Genomic DNA, 19,582 nt, shown 5'->3' with positions numbered 1-19,582 from the left:
CTAGGTAGGTCAATATAATATAATAATATAATAAGTGTGGCATTTAAATTAAAATACCTTGACCATGACGAATTTGCAAAAAGTTCTTAAAAGTGGTTATTTTACTCAGTGGGATTCAATTAGCTTCTAATGCTGTGTTTTGTTAAATTAAAAAACGTTTTGAGGTAAGTGACCCAACATTGGAAAGAAGTCCCAATACAATACAGTACATGGAACGATTTGTATGCAAGTAATAAATAAGTATCTATTTTCCAGTGTGCCCCCACCATGCAGATAACATCAGTAACTTGACATTGAACCCTGCTCTTCCCCAACAGATAGGTCACAAGTCAGCTGGGTTTAGCCAATCCTGGAGCAGCACACTGACGTCACGACATCTGCGGCTCATATAGAGATGAAAGCTTATAAAATAATTTAATGTCGACAACCTCCAAATAGACATAAATATTAGATTATAAACCAGAATGATGTCACGAGGAGTCACGTTTAAAAAAAAAGTTTGCATCTCCATATACTTTAGAACAGTTGGTCTGTATAGGTAAATAGGAAATTAAACTTGTAAATGGGGACTGGCAGGGACACTGTGAAGGACCATTAGAGGTCCCCCACTGTTAGTCAGAAGACTGACTAATATGAAACAGCCATCAAATAAACCACACACACAGGGGAGGGAGAGAGAGAGAAAGTCTTCGTCTTCTGATTAGACATTTGTTAACCCAACCTACTTCATCGTCTCCACATCGTCCCTCGACTCCCAGCTGAAAGGAAACGCTGTTATTGATCACATTTTGCTGAGCTTAGTCAGGCTGCGTGTTTGGCTCTCTGTGGGACCGGCCGACTCTTTGATGTAGTCAGGCTGATCACAGATCAGATACACGCGCTTCAAATCCCTAAAGCCACCCCCATCTCCCCGCCTTTGATCTGGGCGCTGTAGTCCTCGAGCTGCTGCTGCTGCTTCTCTGTGTTGTACTAGGTTGGAGCAGCAGCGCTGACATGGTGAGCGGACCGGTGCGGGAAACACACCACCACACCTCTCACCGGTCTGCTTTCGATTTTTAACAACCAATACTTTGATCAACAGGCTCCTTTTTTTAGCAGGTAAGAAGGGCTTTTGATTAGCTTTTGGACATTCACGGCGAAAGCCTTTGGTTAATTTCAGAATACAAGGCACACACCTCTAGTCTTTAAATGTATATTACAAGTATGATATGCTATTATTATAGACACACTGTAAGATAAACTGACGATAATGACGCTTTAAAGTCACGAGTTGGTAAACACTCGCTTTACACGCATGGATATTTGAATGCCTTTTTAGTTAGGAATGTAGGGTAGTCTACATCATAACAATATTATTGGGTTTTGAGACTTTTAGACATCGTATGCATCCTATGTACAACGTCTTCCTCTTGTAAAACTATGGAAGCTGTCTGAGCTTTTACTGTGTCGCTCTGCTGATGGGACTTTAATTAAACAGCATCAATTAACTCTGCTACAGTTTGCACGTGCGTGTTGTTAATTTTTACCTAGTGCTTCACAGCCTATATCTGCTTTATTGTCGTGTTTTTAAATGTGTTTAAACAAACCTGAATTTGCCTGTATAATCATAACATAATTTTATTCTTTACCTCAGCAAATTTGACCCAACCAAATACATTTTTCTTATAGAGAAGAGACAACATAATAACGTACTTAATCTAAATCTTTTATTGTTGTGTCCGTTTTTCAGCTGCACGCAACCAGTGGCTCATCAAAATGGTCTGCTGGATCCTTCAACACACCTTCTCACTTCTAACTGTGCATGTCATATATTCAACTCTGGTAAGCATTTCATCAAATATTGTATTTTAAACACAAGTCAGCAAGATAATTTAGTGTTTTTGATTTGCTCACCTAGCCTATAATTACTCAAAATCTATTATTATTGTGTGTATAGTTTGTTGATGAAGTCTTGTAAACATTTACACGGAAACATACAGGGAAAGATACACTGCACATACAGTTTTACATTACCTGCTCCATTTAATTTAATTATATTCTACTCTGTTTTGAGTGTCGAAGTTCATTTTGACTCACAGGAAATAGTGGTTCAACAAAAAAATCTTAACTTAATGTCAATTTAATAGCTTTTTTCAAAGCTTTCAAGCACATTTTCTCAATGAAAACTAAGTAAACCACAACTTCTGGGGAAAACTTCTTCAAAAGTGAGCTACATAGGCTACAAACTCTAAATTTGTGCACAAATGAACTTGAACTGCACTGCATGCCAGTGTTAAACAGGCAACTGCTCACACTGTGGAGCTGTAAAGTCCTTGCTGGTAACACTCTGACAATGCTGAGTATCATTTTACCTTTGTCCACTGCACTGTCCTAATTGCATTTGCTATCTACGTTCTAGTCTCTGGTTTTGAGGATCCCTGTATTGTTGCTTGTGACTTGGATTCTGCTCCAGCAACTATACCGTTTTCCCACAGGGCTCATTCAAGTTTCTTCTTATCTTATCCCAACAGTATCAGACTTGTTTTCAAGAATTCAATTCAATTCAATTGTATTTATAGTATGAAATCACAACAAGAATTATGTCAAGACACTTTACAGATAGAGTAGGTCTAGACCACACTCTATAATTTCCAAAGACCCAACAATTCCAGTAATTCCCCCAAGAGTCCAAGGCAGGGGGTGGATCCCCTTAAACTATTATAGGAGAGATTATTATGCATAGCTGTGGATTCAGTCTGCTTTTTCTGTTATGGATAATACGTGGTGATGAAATACAGAAATCTCTAACTTTCACCAAATGACTGTCCCTCTCAGATTCCTGTGCGGGCCGAGGAGGAGACCAGAGAATGCAGAGAACAGGAATACAAGGACCGATTTGGGAACTGTAAACCCTGCAAGCAGTGTGATGCAGGACAGGAGCTATCAAAGGTTGGAACACAATTGTTTTGGAATCACCTTACATAAATTAACTTTAGTTTAAAAAAGAGAAGATCTGTCTGAAGTACTCTGTTCACACAGGAGGATTTTTCCATAGAGCCACTAAGGAAGAAATAATGTCACTTGTTTATTTAGGAAGAGGAAAGTGTAGTAACACAAGGGATCCATAACAGGTCCGTTGAATCAACTTCCTTAAACTGAAAAGAAGTGGGATGGATTATTCCTGTGGTGAAAAAAACCTACACAAAAAAAGTGTAAAACCGTTGGGTTGATGTAAAGAATGGACATCACTGTTTAGAGAAGTGTATCTTATCCAGGGAACCAACATTATTTATTACTTCCTCTCTTTCATGCAGAGAACAGCCAAGCCGTTATTAGCTTTTGTAGAACACCGACCCCTCTTTAATCAGTCACACCCATACTTTTGACCTTCTGCAGCTGAATGGCTTCCATTGTTTTTCCCCATTGCACCCTTTCCAACTTATTGTCTTCACTGTTTGAAGCAAGCCATGCCTTAGCTTGCTGCTCTTTCGACTGGGAATAGTTTTTTTCCACCACCTTAGCCACAGGTTTTTGTGTGCTTTGTACAAACAGACCTCTATTGTGTCAGCTTAGGCTTTCCTCTCTGGCAGCAGCTATGCACCTACTTTTGCAAGTGTAGACAGTGATGTAAAGGTGAATGAAGTATAATCACCGATCAGTTTGTGGCAAGCAAACATATTAAGAAACCCTTTTACTTTTTTTGATTCATTTAACAGTAAATAATGGTGCACCTCAAACCTCTCAATCTTAACAAGTAATCTGTTGTATCATATGCAGCTTTGCAAAATGTTATTACATAAAACAATAAGATTATTCTACCTCTGCAGTTTACATTTAAAAAAAAAAAGTTTAGTACAAAAGGTTAAAGGTTAGGACAGTAAAGCCAGATTGCTGCTACAGTTCAACAGCTCACAAACGACAATTAAGTTGAATCAAAATAGTTTAAACAGAAGCTGAACATTATAACCTTAATGAATATAGGATATATTGCAGGACTATTGTGTTAGACTAGCTATTTGTACCTAATAAACTAGCTACTGAATGCATAGGAAGTATACCTGCCATTTTCTGATGCCATTCACCCTGATTCACCCTAAGAAAACAAGATAGGACTGTAAGCTAAATGGCTTCAGAAGTTGTTTGTTTGTTTGCCCTCAACTTAATTTCAGTTTATTATACAGTAAGGCATATGTTTACATTATAAATAGTAATGGCAGCTTTGGGGTTTCCGTAAATAAAAATGCTGGTAAACTGACTTTAGATGGGTTTACACTCCACTACATCTTTAAGTTCAAGTGAAAAAACTCTGTATCACCCTTGACATCTGTTGCACACATGCATTTAAGCCCAGTTGCCTTTAATCTCAGTGCACACAGACATGCACTCTGTGGTTGGTAATACGCTTCAGTAGTCCTCGTGTTCCTATGGCAGCGCAACAGGCATGAATTCTGCTAGCCACCCTGGGGTCCTGGTTAATAATTGGCTGCCTCATTCTTTTTTTTCTGAAGGTAGCAGGATGCCAGCTCACAGTGGCGACCTAGGCCTGCACTCAGAGAAAGTTTCCCAGAGAAACAACTTTTGATCTGAGCTCTGCGTAACCAAGACAATCTGTCCATATTCTGAAAGGCCGGGCTGACTGTTGGGATGATAGCAGACCTTTGGAGTCACTCTGTGCAGCTGCCATAGAGATCCCAGAGGAATGTGCCCCAGTTTGCTCTGGAAGTTTGCCTCTGGAAGCCGCCCATAGGCAACCTGACAAACATCAATTAGCCCCTTCACACTAACTGTAGCTAAAAGAACCACCCACACAGAGGAGACGTCAATTAAAACCAGTTATTCTTTTTCAGAGATATATTTTATTCTAGGTTTCATTCATAAGTTGCCTTGTCTCTTGTGTTGTGTCAAGCATGAAGGAGAAGGGGTGAATTGCTTTCCAGTGCATGCTGGAAAACTGCCATTGGTTCAAAAAAAGGCAGGGACACAACTTTGATGTGTCAACATCTTGTAGTATGTAGCAAGAGTGTAACATACATTTCCTTCGACCACACTCCCAGGGCAAAGGACTTCTGCATGGTCCTTGCTAAAGAGAGAGACAAAGGAGTGCATAAGTAACAGAAGGGTCAAAATCAAGAGTGGACAGACATTAGCTCCACTATTCTTGTGTCTATTGAAACTGGACAGTAAGAAAAAAAGCTCTAAAAGTGTAATAGAGAGAGGAAAACAAAAGGAGTAAGTGTGTTTGGTCCCGGACAGAACACTGCTTTAACTAACGTGCATTGTTTTCAGCATTGTTTCATTACCAGATGACTGGCCGCCCCCCTTGTGATTCCCTCCTAATTTCAGAAATATCTCTGCGTCTGAACATGCTTCAGGTCCCAGCCAGCTCTCACCGCTCCTCTCCCCTCCATACTGCTGTTATGCTTGGCAGTCTCACCCAAACTAGATCAGGAGATAGGACAGGGAAATGGGATGTTAAGCATCTGCTTTTTTTGTAGGGCTTTGATGCGTAATCACCTTAAAGTACAATATGGTAATGGCGGGACAGGCACACTTGAATGTTGATTTGCTTTATTTTCATTTAATTTTTTTATATTTTTTTCTTGACTACATCCCTTGTAGTTTCCTCCCCAAATGTTTACTTTTATCTCATTCATTTGAATAATATACACATAATGTACCTGTAGAACAACATAAACATTATTAAAATCTTTTTTCAAATCAGGGAGGTTTAACAGACTGAATATGTATTCTTTCGTTATTGGTGGCCGTTTTATGGTAGTTTTGTGTTGGAAAAGGCTTATACATTGTGTACTCACCTTTTCATGTAATAATAACTTCAACATCACAGGTCACGTCTTTCTTTCAGCTGCTAAACTACTCTCAGTCAGTGAAGGATGTCAGCTCTGTAGAGCTTTGTTAGCAGGGATAAAAGACAAAAGAGATCACTTCTTGATGATCTGTGCTGCCTGGATCAAAGAGGCAGAAGTTGGCTCCATTTTCCTTTTTTTGTTTCAGTGCTCTGTCCTGCCCGTGTCTACGTGGCATCAGCCTCCATCCTGCCATGTGGTGCCCCACAGGCAGAGCTTGTGCCAGTGCTGAGCTTAGGGGAGATAAATCATCGCTGGGCCCTTTCCTTCATGTGGAAGTGGGTCACAGAACCACTGTGAGATACCCTGCACTGGCTGGGCCTACAGCGCTTTCTCAAGGACCAGTAATAGCAGTAAAAGCAGTTGAGTGCCATGGTAGTTCCCAGCCTCCACTGGCTCAGTCTGAGCTTCATTCCCCTTAGACAACAAGGCCGTGGCTTGCAACAGTGGGCAGCCGAGTGTTCTTTATTCCGCCTTTCCCCTCTTTATCACTCATCAGCCACCCCCTCTCTGTTTCTCACTCTTTCTATGTCTCCTCCCTCTGTTTCCCCCTACCTCCACTGTTCCCTTCACTGCCCTGCTGGAGAGCAAGGCCTTATATGGAGAGTTCATAACAACAGCTGCAATAGTCCAGCCCTTGCTGGTGCACCTCAGGCCAGGCCTGGCCCAAGGGTTCAATGTCAGGCTCACATGTGTATGACTGGAAGGACTGAAATTCTTATCTTCTGTCCCGACTCAATGGTGCCATCCCACGATCACATCTTTGCCTCTTACCTCCCTTTTTATTTCTTGCCAGCCTGCTTTCCCAAAACCAACCCCCATATCAGACTCTTGTGCCCACATTCCAGCAGGACTGCATGCCCGGCAGTGAAATGGGACACGGGGGAAGAGAGAAGCCTGTTTGAAGCTGGCCTTCACTTTAATGATATATGAGCCACCACCCCACTCCACCCCACACACCCCCTTTCTGGCTTTGGATTGCAGTGTGGCAACATTGGACAACAGGAGGGCAGCTGCTATGCAGCTGATAATGAATGATCAATGTATGATGTCATCCCTGCAGGGTCTTTTCACTCAGTGCAGTGTACAGTAATATAATCTGTCATGTAAATGTCAGTTTTCAACATAACTTTTAGGGATTTGACAGAAAACCAATTAGGAAAGAGCCACAACAAGACTGACATTGGCAGATTGAAATGAGCAGCTGGAGCAATAATGACAATTAATACATTTGGAATTAATTCAGTGTTGAGATTGGGTTCCTTTTAACATTAATTTTGCTTCTAAACTATACCAGACGTCTGCATTTCATAAATTGCCAGTTTCTGTATTTAACATGAAAACAATGTGACTTGAAAAAAAGACTTAATCCAACTCTGAAATACCTAGAAATAACTATTGCAACCCAACACGATGCATATTTGATCTTCCGTCTATAATTTACTCATAGATAAACAATAAAATGTGTTGTCCTCAAATATATCTTTCATAATTTAGATTTTGCTTAGCTCAGGTGAACAAATGCTCAAAAGGTGGTTCAGCATTAGATCAGTCACATGGTAGTAGGAAGCTGTGCCTTTTAAGTGCACTTTCAATTGTTGAAGACAAAAAGAGTATTCGTCTTATTTTCTCCAAATATCTCTCTCCATAATCCTTGCTCCCTTCCTGAAGTGTTTCCTTTGCTTGCTGGCCTCTCAATCAACGGGACACTCGGAGTCTGCTTGGAGAGGGAGTCACACAAAAACCCAGCAATAAACTTGCAATAATACAACAGTGGGTGTCCCCTAGGGCCTTTATTATTCAAATGCCTGGCCTTTCTGGGTCTTACAGCGGAAGGCCGCTCTTTCATACTGAGAGAGTCAGGGAGATTATTGCCAGTGTAAGATGGACTCTCAAAAGAGGCAGGCCATTGTTCTCTTCTGATCCCGCTAGCCAAGATCATTCTTTAATTCCAGACCCATGGTAGTCCACATTTAAGCCCTCTTTTCACCAGCTTCACATCTCCCCAAACCCCGACCCCACCTCTTACCCGGTGTATTTCTCCCGTTAATCCCCCCAGGAATGTGGCTTTGGTTATGGAGAGGATGCCCGGTGCGTGCCCTGCCGGAGCAGTCGCTTCAAGGAGGACCGGAGCCTGCAGAAGTGCAAACCATGCCTGGACTGTGGACTGATCAACCGCTTCCAGAAGGGCAACTGTTCCACCACCAGCAACGCTGTGTGTGGTGACTGTCTGCCGGGGTGAGAGGACAGAAACAGTTGTGGTATTGATTGCTTTTCACAATAATAGACACAGAAGAATTATAGAAACATGTTTTAACAGAACAGTATTTTTAATATGTAACACTATGAACTGAGTTTGTGCATGTTTGCTGCTCCTATGTTTATGACAGCTTGTAGTATGAAGTTAAAATATGTCATTTCTGTGTCTTCAACAGATATTACAGGAAGACTAAATTAAGTGGTTTCCAAGACATGGAGTGTATACTCTGTGGGGACCCTCCGCCTCCTTATGAGCCTCATTGTAAGCACCTTTCTTTTACCTCTTGGCCTAACATTAGGCCTTTTTTTTTTTTTTTTTTAAATGTTCCCACTGTAGGTGATGTTTTAAGATGAAACGACAGGGATACAATAGTCTAAAAGCAAACATCAACAGCTAAAGCACACTATCGAACTTCTAGCTACATGCTACCACAACCAAACTAAGGTTGCAGTGCCACAACAAAGCCTGCACACACATACAACATGCCAGCACAAGGTCTTTGGTGTAACCAGAACTACAGACTTTAAAGGGTGGAGCAGCCATAGTTCATTCACTAAGTCTTACTGAGCCAAGTGGCAATGCTGTATGTGCAAATAAATGGTTGGATTTACAAGCTGAGCAGTTGAAAAGCTGAATGGATACCACTAACATAATACTGGATTTGCCAACACTGGATTATATTATCTTAGAATGTCACTCATGTTCAGCACTCAATTAGGATTAAATGAACAAACTTTCTTGAACAAAACCCTCATTAATATTTCTAGACAAAACATGTCTCAATAGCATAAAAAAAAGATCCATTATGCAAAAAGGAGACAGGAGGTTTGTTACAGTATGTTCACAAAGCAGGACTCACATTCCAGTAGGCTACAGATCCAATTAACGTCTGTCTTCCGGCCATTAGAAGTAGTTAAGCACAACCTTATGATTTCAGGTTTCCACATAAAACTAACAGGCGAGTGAACTTATACCGTTGGTAATTGAGTGTGACTTCCTGATGGTAGAGGAGGCTGCAGCTGTTTCTGTGGAGACTTTTTGGCAGCATGAGCATCCGAGCAGTCCCAGCCAGGGTTAGCACCCCAGTGTTACATAAATGGAGACAGCTCTGGGATATTGACAACGTTTGGTTTTTAATTCAGTGTCTTCTTCAGTCTAGATTTTATTGAAATATCTTGTTGCACTGTTGTTTGATGAACGCTGGCCTTGAGACAACTGGCCTCCCTCTATATCTGCTCATTTGTCCATCTGTGCAGCTTCCCGTTTTGATACTGGAGGAGGCCTGCAAAACCAAATAGCCATTGTGTCTGAAAACATAGCTGGTAGTTAGCTCCTACAGGGACTCTCGGTGGAGCATTTCCAAATGTTTGAAAGGCTTGCTCCCTCCCTCCAGTGTTATCTTGAGGAGGGTGGTGAAAACTTGAACGGCAGATCATTCTAATAGGCCACACTGGCCCCTGGGCAACAGTGCATCTGTGCAGGGGAGACAGTCGCCGTCTGGGGTGGACTGCAAATCTTAACCCCCCACCCCCGTTCTCCTCCCTTTTCCCCCAGTGGCTTTTAGGAGCCAAGTAAAAAAACAAGATTGTGTTTTATGGATATTCTTCAGCCTTTAATGTGTTTCATGTGCTGGAGTTTTTCACTGTCACGGTAGATCTCAGAGAGCTGACTAGACCATGCTACACACAGGCATGTAGACAGATACATGTACACACACAAACAAAAAAAGAATGCTACCTGCTCTTTGTAGCTTATCCCTGTATTGTCCTTATTACTGTTTCCAACTGGGTTTTACACAAGTCAGATGAGAAACAATGGTGTGGATTTGAAGTGCAGCTATACAACAAGTTATCTTTGATATTTTTATTCTTATGCTTTTACATGCCGCTATAAGCACGTGTGAAGATTAGACAAATGAAACATTGTCCAACAAACCTCTGTCCCTCCTGATAACCTTTTTTTTTTTTTTTAAACACTTTATTTGTACTTTTCCAATTATCACATAAAACAATCGTATTCTCTATTTTACAAATAACCATAGAAAAATAATCCCAACAAGAGAAAGACAAAGACAGACCAAACCCAAAATCAACCTGACAGACTTGTCCTCCTGATAACCTTAATGCTCCATCTTGTACCATGAAGAAAACATAATCTGTATCTGCTCTTGCAGCATGCTCACTGACTTGAAAGTTTCATGCAATCAGTTCTCACTACAGATGGCACAAAGCATATTTAAGTATTCTCTTACTCAGACGTCGGGAGCTGCAATGATGAATTCTGCTGATTGCAGATCAGTTTATCCTCACTTCTCTCTTAATCAAGTTACCATGCAATTATCCAACCACAACCTCACAGCAATAATAATGTTAGGTGTTGTCACATTACAAGAAGTGATGATTGTAAAATGTTTTACCACTTTAAAAGAATGCAAAATGGTGATTTAATGTTGTCTGTTGTACCTACTTTAATAATACTGCCTGAAATACACTATGCCATTGGCACTAAAGTTCAAAAAGGGCTCCTGTAAAAGTGCAAGTATACTTGCATCTGGAGAAATCGAAAACAGACTTCCATGTGAACGCTCACTAACTAGTAGAGGAAACTGAATACATGATCAAAGATTTAAGGGAATAACCGATGATAATATGCACATCTCCTCAAACTAAACTCATACATTTCATATTCTGTCTGAAATGGCATCAAATCAAGCAAAGCTGTTACATTTTCGTAGCTTTGAAAGCCAGAGTGGGCAACAGCTAATTCCTTAACATATTCACCAAATTACATTTTTGAATGTGTTTCAAGTTACCGTCAAGCTGACTGGAGACACCAGATCTTAAGAGCTACTTTAAGCTACTCACCAGGGTAATGGTCTAGAATAGCATGGCCTCTAAAAAACAATGTATAATAATCTGATTCAGGTCCATGCCTTTATTGTTCCTCTTATGGCAATTGAGTCAGAGTGATCAACCCAAGGTTCTAGGTATAAATTCAAGGTTGTACCATTATACATGTCTTAACATGAAATAGAAAGCATTGTTTTCACAGAAAAATATTTATTTTCTCTCTTCTTTTATTCAGAGTTCTGTGTAAAGAAGCTCTTAAAAGAGTGCAGACAAAAAGCAGAGTTTGAGGTGTAAAGAAGTGCTCCTTTTTTATTGGGAGTATGTGGCATCTCATAAAGTCAACTTGCAGGGAGTGTATAAAAGGCTGTGGTTTATTGGTCTGGTTTGTGTGGAGATAATATCAGCAGGTGAGGTCTCTTCAATGGCCCAGTGTTTATCTGTTTGCTGCAGCTGCTGGGCCTCTGATAACAGACTGCCTTTGTGTTGTGGGGCAGATGATGCTCACCTTGGATTAGTTGAATATAAACATGATGGTCAGATGTTATGTATCACCAGTACAATAAAGTGTCTGTGTAAAGGAAGATTATAATGGTAATCCCTGCTATGACAACTAATTATGAGTCTCAAACATGAATATAAAACATGGTGATATTACTCTTTGTCATTATGGAGAAAAAAAATACACCGTTTTGGTAATTTTATTTATAAAATATATACAATTTATTTTAATAGTGAGAGAATGCCTCTGTCTCTCTACTGTGATTTAATGTTCACTTGTGTAAAAGGTGAAACTTTGTCATTCAGTGTGATCAGTATTATTAAATGCACACAAAAATGTAATTGTAATACAAATACCCTTAAATAAACTGCTAATTATTTATAGCAGTTGAAATGATTTTAGCTGCTGTACCAGTTTTAAAGATCTGGAGTGTGGCAGTATTTAATAATACAGTAATAAGTCATGTTTTTTACATTATCAGTGCCAGTGTCAGTGCTTCTATCACAATTATTATTATTATGATACCCTCTGGGTCTAACTGGGTAAGTTTCCAAGCTGCTAAGGGTTATTTATTTATTTTTTCTTTCCTTTAGAAGGAATGTTAAAATACCCTTATCCCCTATCTGGCTGAATAAAAACTGCCCAAAGCTAAAGTAATGTTTACAGTGTATAACAAAGAGATCTTAGATGTGAAAAGGTTGAAACCAGTTCCCTTCATGAATAATGTACTGAAAAGCAAACAGTAGGGCTCACTGAAAAAGATTTTCTCAAACAAAGTCATTCACTATACAGTCAGGTCCATAAATATTGGGACATCGACACAATTCTAATCTTTTTGGCTCTATACACCACCACAATGGAGTTGAAATGAAACGAACAAGATGTGCTTTAACTGCAGACTTTCAGCTTTAATTTGAGGGTATTTACATCCAAATCAGGTGAACGGTGTAGGAATTACAACAGTTTGTATATGTGCCTCCCACTTTTTAAGGGACCAAAAGTAATGGGACAGATTAACAATCATAAATCAAACTTTCACTTTTTAATACTTGGTTGCAAATCCTTTGCATTCAATTACAGCCTGAAGTCTGGAACGCATAGACATCACCAGACGCTGGGTTTTATCCCTGGTGATGCTCTGCCGGGCCTCTACTGCAACTGTCTTCAGTTCCTGCTTGTTCTTGGGGCATTTTCCCTTCAGTTTTGTCTTCAGCAAGTGAAATGCATGCTCAATCGGATTCAGGTCAGGTGATTGACTTGGCCATTGCATAACATTCCACTTCTTTCCCTTAAAAAAACTCTTTGGTTGCTTTTGCAGTATGCTTCGGGTCATTGTCCATCTGCACTGTGAAGCGCCATCTAATGAGTTCTGAAGCATTTGGCTGAATATGAGCAGATAATATTGCCCGAAACACTTCAGAATTCATCCTGCTGCTTTTGTCAGCAGTCACATCATCAATAAATACAAGAGAACCAGTTCCATTGGCAGCCATACATGCCCACGCCATGACACTACCACCACCATACTTCACTGATGAGGTGGTATGTTTTGGATCATGAGCAGTTCCTTTCCTTCTCCATACTCTTCTCTTCCCATCACTCTGGTACAAGTTGATCTTTGTCTCATCTGTCCATAGGATGTTGTTCCAGAAATGTGAAGGCTTTTTTAGATGTTGTTTGGCAAACTCTAATCTGGCCTTCCTGTTTTTGAGGCTCACCAATGGTTTACATCTTGTAGTGAACCCTCTGTATTCACTCTGGTGAAGTCTTCTCTTGATTGTTGACTTTGACACACATACACCTACCTCCTGGAGAGTGTTCTTGATCTGGCCAACTGTTGTGAAGGGTGTTTTCTTCACCGGGTCTTTTGTTGTTGCTGAGCTCACCGGTGCGTTCTTTCTTTTTAAGAATGTTCCAAACAGTTGATTTGGCCACACCTAATGTTTTTGCTATCTCTCTGATGGGTTTGTTTAGATTTTTCAGCCTAATGATGGCTTGCTTCACTGATAGTGACAGCTCTTTGGATCTCATATTGAGAGTTGACAGCAACAGATTCCAAATGTAAATAGCACACTTGAAATGAACTCTGGACCTTTTATCTGCTCCTTGTAAATGGGATAATGACGGAATAACACACACCTGGCCATGGAACAGCTGAGCAGCCAATTGTCCCATTACTTTTGGTCCCTTAAAAAGTGGGAGGCACATATACAAACTGTTGTCATTCCTACACCGTTCACCTGATTTGGATGTAAATACCCTCAAATTAAAGCTGAAAGTCTGCAGTTAAAGCACATCTTGTTCGTTTCATTTCAACTCCATTGTGGTGGTGTATAGAGCCAAAAAGATTAGAATTGTGTCGATGTCCCAATATTTATGGACCTGACTGTATTTGCCATATTAATCAACAATTTATTTTTTCCCTACATGCCAGTCTGTTTTACAGTGTCAGACTAGCATACTTTTAATGTTTGCTCTGGAATAACCCACACCCTCCCTATCATACATACATTGATCAGGAAAATTATATTTGATTACTGATAATGATCAGAAACAATTATTATGTCAAATGTACATGGCCTCAGAGAGAAATGTCACTCAACCTGAGAATTTAGGCCTGCTATTGTTTCTTCTTCAACTCCCTCTTAAAGCTTCAAACCAGAGAACTGAGGTTGTTGTGAGGGTCTTGCGGCTGATGTAACACTTGATATTTCAGTTATCAAACAGGATGTATGGAAAGTCTCAGACTACTGTTTATTTCTTTACAATTTCTGTGTGATTAACAGTAACTTGCTGCTGCAGATACTGCTGGTTTAGTATTTTCATAACCCCGTTCTCCATGTAAATACAGAACACCAAATGATTTGTTAATGTCATAGTTCAGTTTTAACCTGCAGTCAGAAAAAAATTGTTGCTTATCCATGAAGCCCCCTACATGTGTAGATAATAGGTAGGTAATAAGAAATTTGCTCTTTGCGCACTGCTAGGTAGGGCGCAGAGGCAAAGCGCAGCGCAGGTATATGTTGTATAAGAGTCCATATTTCTTGGCAACTTCAGAACCGGAAAATGTAGTTGTTTTCATTTAAAATTACACATCACCAATCAGGAATTGTAGTAATTAGACACAACGGTGATTTCTCTGACAGTGAGTGGAATGTGAGGGATTCATTTGTATGAGTATGAATCACCGGTTTATTGTGATCTTATTATCCAATCCATTCTTTTTTACTGTGTAAATTTGAGCAAAATTCACACACATAAGTCTGAAGTATAAGCTATGTAATATGAGTAAAAGATTACATCGTAATGAAAAATCTGAATTGCGTAGCTTTGTATTTGTCACCTTATTATACTTAAAATGCAGGCCTTTTCTTACTGCATTTACAAATACTACCAATAACACCAAACCTTAAAGCTGCTCAACATTAATATATTGACAATGGATTGAATGCCTTCGTGTAATGTAAAAGATGACTTGGCTCTGCTTTTTCCCTCAGCTCCACGGAACATTTTAGTGTTCTTCAGCTTATTGATTTGGTTTTACAGCCCACAGCTACAGTATAATGTTTTGGTTCACTCTCACTGACGCAGCTGTTTTCATAGAAAAAGCTCTGATGAACCTGCTTTACGCTACCTGTCCAGCACCAAACAGCAGACAGACAGAGTCATCAACTAGCTGGTGAACATGGTGAGGCATTCAGCAGCTGAAGAGCCAGATATTTCCCTCAGGAGTTGGTGGAGACGAAAAACAGAGCTAAAAGAATGAATATTGCGCTCCCATTTATCAGATGTCCAGTAACACAACTCTAAATGAATGATAATGTTGCTTTGTAGCTGCTGGATTTGTAAACAGGCTGTAAACTGTTTGCTAACACATTCACCATATCATAAGATGATAGATAATATGTAGTGTTGTTTTTACAGCTTCTTCCATTGCGTCCAAGTAGCCAAAACAAAAAATCAAGTAATGCAGCTTTAAACAGTATCAGAAAAGACAAATAAGTCATGGTTGTCTTGTGTTCATCATTTTTGTAAAAAAAAAAAAAAAAGCCATTCAGGTTGAGAATGATTAAAGTTTTAGTTGTATTTTGAATTTTGGATTACGTATTGTGCCTTTTAGGATAATAACATGAGGCAGATGCCAGTTTTTTCAAACGAGTGCCAGTTTCTCTGTCTTATGTTGTGATATCAAGCATTAACTCCGGATTTCCACTGAATGCAGAATGTCTGCGGACCGGCTCCGCTGCAGAACGGCTGCATGCTCCGCCGTCCGTCAATACCCACTAGGTCCGGATTTGTTGCGGTACGGCTGCGGCCATGACTGACAGCTGTAGTCACGAGGACCCACAAGATCTCTCGAATTCACGTAGAATAGAACCACAAAACCAACAACAGTTTGTTTCCATCCAGAGGAGTAGAGGGGAAACAACTCTGTGCTGTGTTTTCAAGGTGTAGTGCAGGGAAATATGATCCGCCGTGAGCACAGTGTATTTTATTTTGAAAAATAACCGGATGTTTATTTTGTTTCTGTGCTCGACTCCCTGTCTCGCACTATCTGCTGACGCTCCGGCGTCCGGCAAAAATAGAAGCTCTGCGTATCTGCTCCGGAGGGCTGCGGACCACCGGAGCTGGGACGCAGTCGGAACGCAGCCGTTCTGCAGTCAGTGGAAATACACACATTGACTTTAATGGAAACCTAATGACTCCGCTGCCGTTCCGCACCCGTTCCACATCCAGTGGAAATTGGGGGTTAGCCATATTAAACCCTGATGTTCTGTATTTGTGGGAACTTGTATAATGAGGAACATTCTTGGAGCCAAAGTGTTGAGACATGAGAGTGTGAAGAGTCCTGAAGCAGCTTAATCATAAAATCAGTGCATGTGCACAATTCACCACCACAGACAGACAATGACACACAGAAGTGTAAAAAACACCTGCACACTCATATCTGACCTATTTCAAAAGCCTGACCAGCATGTCTGCTTCTTGATTTCAGGGCTGTGTGACTAGCATGTGGAGAGCCTGAGGGCGAGCGGGGGGGGGGGGATGTCTGTAAATCATCTTCTGTAGGGAACGAGACAGAGGCAGATAAAGAGAGAATCTGCCACAGGCGTTTTCTCTTTAAACTCCTCTGCGCATTTCATTAGACTTTAGCAAAAAGATGACTGGCTCGAGGCGCAAAGGAAAAATTTGTCTCACGTTACCTGTCTCTTATTGGCTGAGGAGTGTCAGATATTATGAAGTAACTGCACCATGTCATGTGTTATACCATACCTGCTATTCATATGAGATAAGTTCTTCTGTGTTTACTCTGGTTTAATATTAATGCCACTCATCACCTTGAAAAAAGCTTTGTAGGTCCCCTGTCATGTGGAAAATCAACGAATCAGTCAACATTTTAGACCCTGCTGTTCAGCTGTGTTTCACATTCATCTCCCTCTGCCGTCTTTGCAGGCAGTGGGCGTGTGAACCTGGTGCCGCTGCCCTCGGTGGTGACCAGCCCACGGGACATGGCCCTGGCCGCGGTCATCTGCAGTGCTCTGGCCACTGTGCTGCTGGCCCTGCTGGTCCTTTGTGTCATCTATTGCAAGAGACAGCTGCTGGAGAAGAAGCCCAGCGGTGAGTCATAACATCTGCATGCGCTTGTTCATATTTTCTTGTGCATGTCCAAAAAGTGTATCTTATGGGCTTCTTCAAAACAGTTTAATAGAGTGGTGCTTTGAAAAATGTATGCAGGCTTAAGACCACTGCAGAGGTCTAAACTTTTCATGCACCACTGCAACTGCTCACTATGGAGGCAGTGCATTTTTCACAAGCCAGGGTTGCATGTGGTTCCATGCAGCGAGCATTGAACTTTGACCCCCTCCCTCCCTCCCAGGTTCCGGCATTTCAATGCACAGCCAATGAATCTCTAGTACAAATTGTTCTCTAGTCAAGATTAACAAAATGGAGGAAAAGCTCATACTTCTCCACGTATTCCGAAACATTCAGTTGTCAGAAAGACCAAACAAAGAAGAAATACATAGTGATAAGTTTTTCCAAATGTGTTATTCACAGTTGTGTGGAAGTTGTAGCTAGAAGCAAAAGATTTTTTATTTTTGTATTTCTTAGTGCACTGAAGGGATGAATGTTGTGTAAGAAAGAGCTAACTACATGTATATTAAAATATGAGTGGCACTTATAGAGTCCTTAATAACGTAAATAAAAAGGAGTATATACAGCTAGATGAGCATGATTTCATAGCTCTTTTTTTAACCAACCAAAGTGCCAGTTCATCTGTCAGTTGTGATCTCCAGTGTTAAGCCTTATTAAACCCTGATGTTGCATATTTGTAGGAACTTGTATAATTAGCAGCATTCTTGAGGCCAAAAGCGTTGAGTTTGTGAAACGTCCTGGGGCAAAGAAGGAATCACAATACGTTTCCCTGGTAAGCTTGTCTGAAACAAATAGTGTGGTAGAAGTTACCAAGGCGTTACCAGTTATGTGTTTTTCTTACTGTAATGGTTTGAGGTGAATGCATGAGTTAAATACTTTTCACTCAGTCCAAACATGCAACCCTTCAACGCAAGCTGCTACAAAACACTAACACAGTTGCTTTTTAAATTATACAAAAGAATTTTAATCGGCCTCATGAACCGAGGGTTTTGAGGCATTTTCCAACACATAGGAGCACACGTTAATTTAGTCAGATAAACACCACAACTGGAGCTGTGAGGATTTCACCTACAGCAATTACACCAAAATTTCCAGACTGGTTTCTGTTATTATTCTTAATAGAGGTGAAGCATTTCTTCTATAAAGTAGAAAGGTACCAACTTCTAATAAGATAAAATTTTGGGTTGCCAGGTTGTGAAAAACTTCTTTGGCTGTTTTTATCCCTTTTATTTGGTAAAAATTGAAGTTATAAATGTTGGTAAACCATAACTAAATGCTTAAAAGGTTGTTAATATATGCATTTTCGTTCAGAAGATAAGAGGTTATGTAAGTCCAGACAGTCGAGGAGATGGCAAACCAGAAGTTATTTTAAAGGGCTTGTAACTGATCTGTAAAACATTAATAAACAATGAATTAACCATTAATTACGACAATTTATGAAGCCATCCTAAAGGATACATTATTATTATTATTATTATTATTATTATTATTATTATTATTATTATTATTATAAAGTGGTACCAGTAGAAGATCTATGCTGTACAAGGACAAGGTTTGTTAAATGTCTCAGTCTGGTGTATAATCACAATACACTTTGGGGGGTACAAGTACTCAGTATTCAGAGCGTAAATTGTCCCCCCACCCAATAATGTATTGATTTAGACTATTTTTATGCTCTTATAATGTGTATAAAATTTGGCACCGATCAACATTAATTTCCAGCGCAACGGTGAACCTGCAACACATTTTAACAAGAACGCACTGACTTTCTCACTGTGGAAAAAGGACATATGATAAGATAATATGACTTGACCTATCACTAGCAGTTCATCACATTATTTTCCAAAATCGAAGAGAAAAATTATCTAAAATTGCATTTTAGCCACTTTTGGAGCTAGTGCTGGCGAGTTTCACTGGAAAAAAGGAAACTTGGGTGACGTCAGACAAACATACAAAACATATAGATCTGTGTTTTATAATAAGGTTTAAGGGCAATGCAAATTCCAAGAGTTTCCAGAGAGAAACCACAAAATTGGAGGGCACCAGGAGATGGCCTTAAAATACGGGAAGATCTGTGCTGTTAGGGCAGCAACTAAAATAATGAGTAGAATATCATGTGTACATGTGTGTATATATATATATATATATTGACATTCAGAAAACGGATGTTTAGCGTTTTCTTCTACAAAATTCACTTTCAGTTTTTCAAATTCAATTTGTTATCTACAGTCACAAATCTTGAAACAAATTTGTTAGTGGGATAAATAGCACACATCATTTTTTAATTCTTTCCATTTATTGGGGATAACAAATGACATGGGCGAAGCCATGTTGGTTCCCAATGAATATTCGAGAAAAGAGAGTTCCAAACAAATTTCCCCAATTTCTTTTATTTGGCTTCCTAACACGTAAATGAACAGAAAGTGACATCAGGTTTTGCACTTCCGGTTGAGCATGTAAGCGAGAGTCATGC

The 19,582-nt window shown here is 40.0% G+C and overlaps 1 protein-coding gene across 2 annotated transcripts in view; it reads left to right on the top strand.

Moving 5' to 3' along the window:
• Positions 1-778: 778 nt before the first annotated feature.
• The window catches only part of LOC144515562 (tumor necrosis factor receptor superfamily member 19-like), a 39,580-nt gene continuing 20,776 nt past the window's right edge, over positions 779-19,582 (top strand). The window contains exons 1-6 of one of the 2 annotated variants that reach the window (XM_078246539.1): positions 779-1,098; positions 1,730-1,821; positions 2,815-2,928; positions 7,906-8,084; positions 8,282-8,367; positions 16,909-17,073. In XM_078246539.1, coding sequence (XP_078102665.1) covers positions 1,756-1,821; positions 2,815-2,928; positions 7,906-8,084; positions 8,282-8,367; positions 16,909-17,073 — 610 coding nt within the window. In that variant the 5' untranslated portion in view covers positions 779-1,098; positions 1,730-1,755. The remainder of the gene's footprint in view (positions 1,099-1,729; positions 1,822-2,814; positions 2,929-7,905; positions 8,085-8,281; positions 8,368-16,908; positions 17,074-19,582) is intronic. The other variant, XM_078246538.1, reaches the window with a different exon arrangement.

The sequence above is a fragment of the Sander vitreus genome, chromosome 3 (assembly GCF_031162955.1).
Source record: "Sander vitreus isolate 19-12246 chromosome 3, sanVit1, whole genome shotgun sequence".
In the NCBI taxonomy this organism is placed as follows: Eukaryota; Metazoa; Chordata; class Actinopteri; order Perciformes; family Percidae; genus Sander; species Sander vitreus.
The sequence above is the reverse complement of the archived record's forward strand: the minus strand, read 5'-3'. Positions and strand labels throughout refer to the sequence as shown.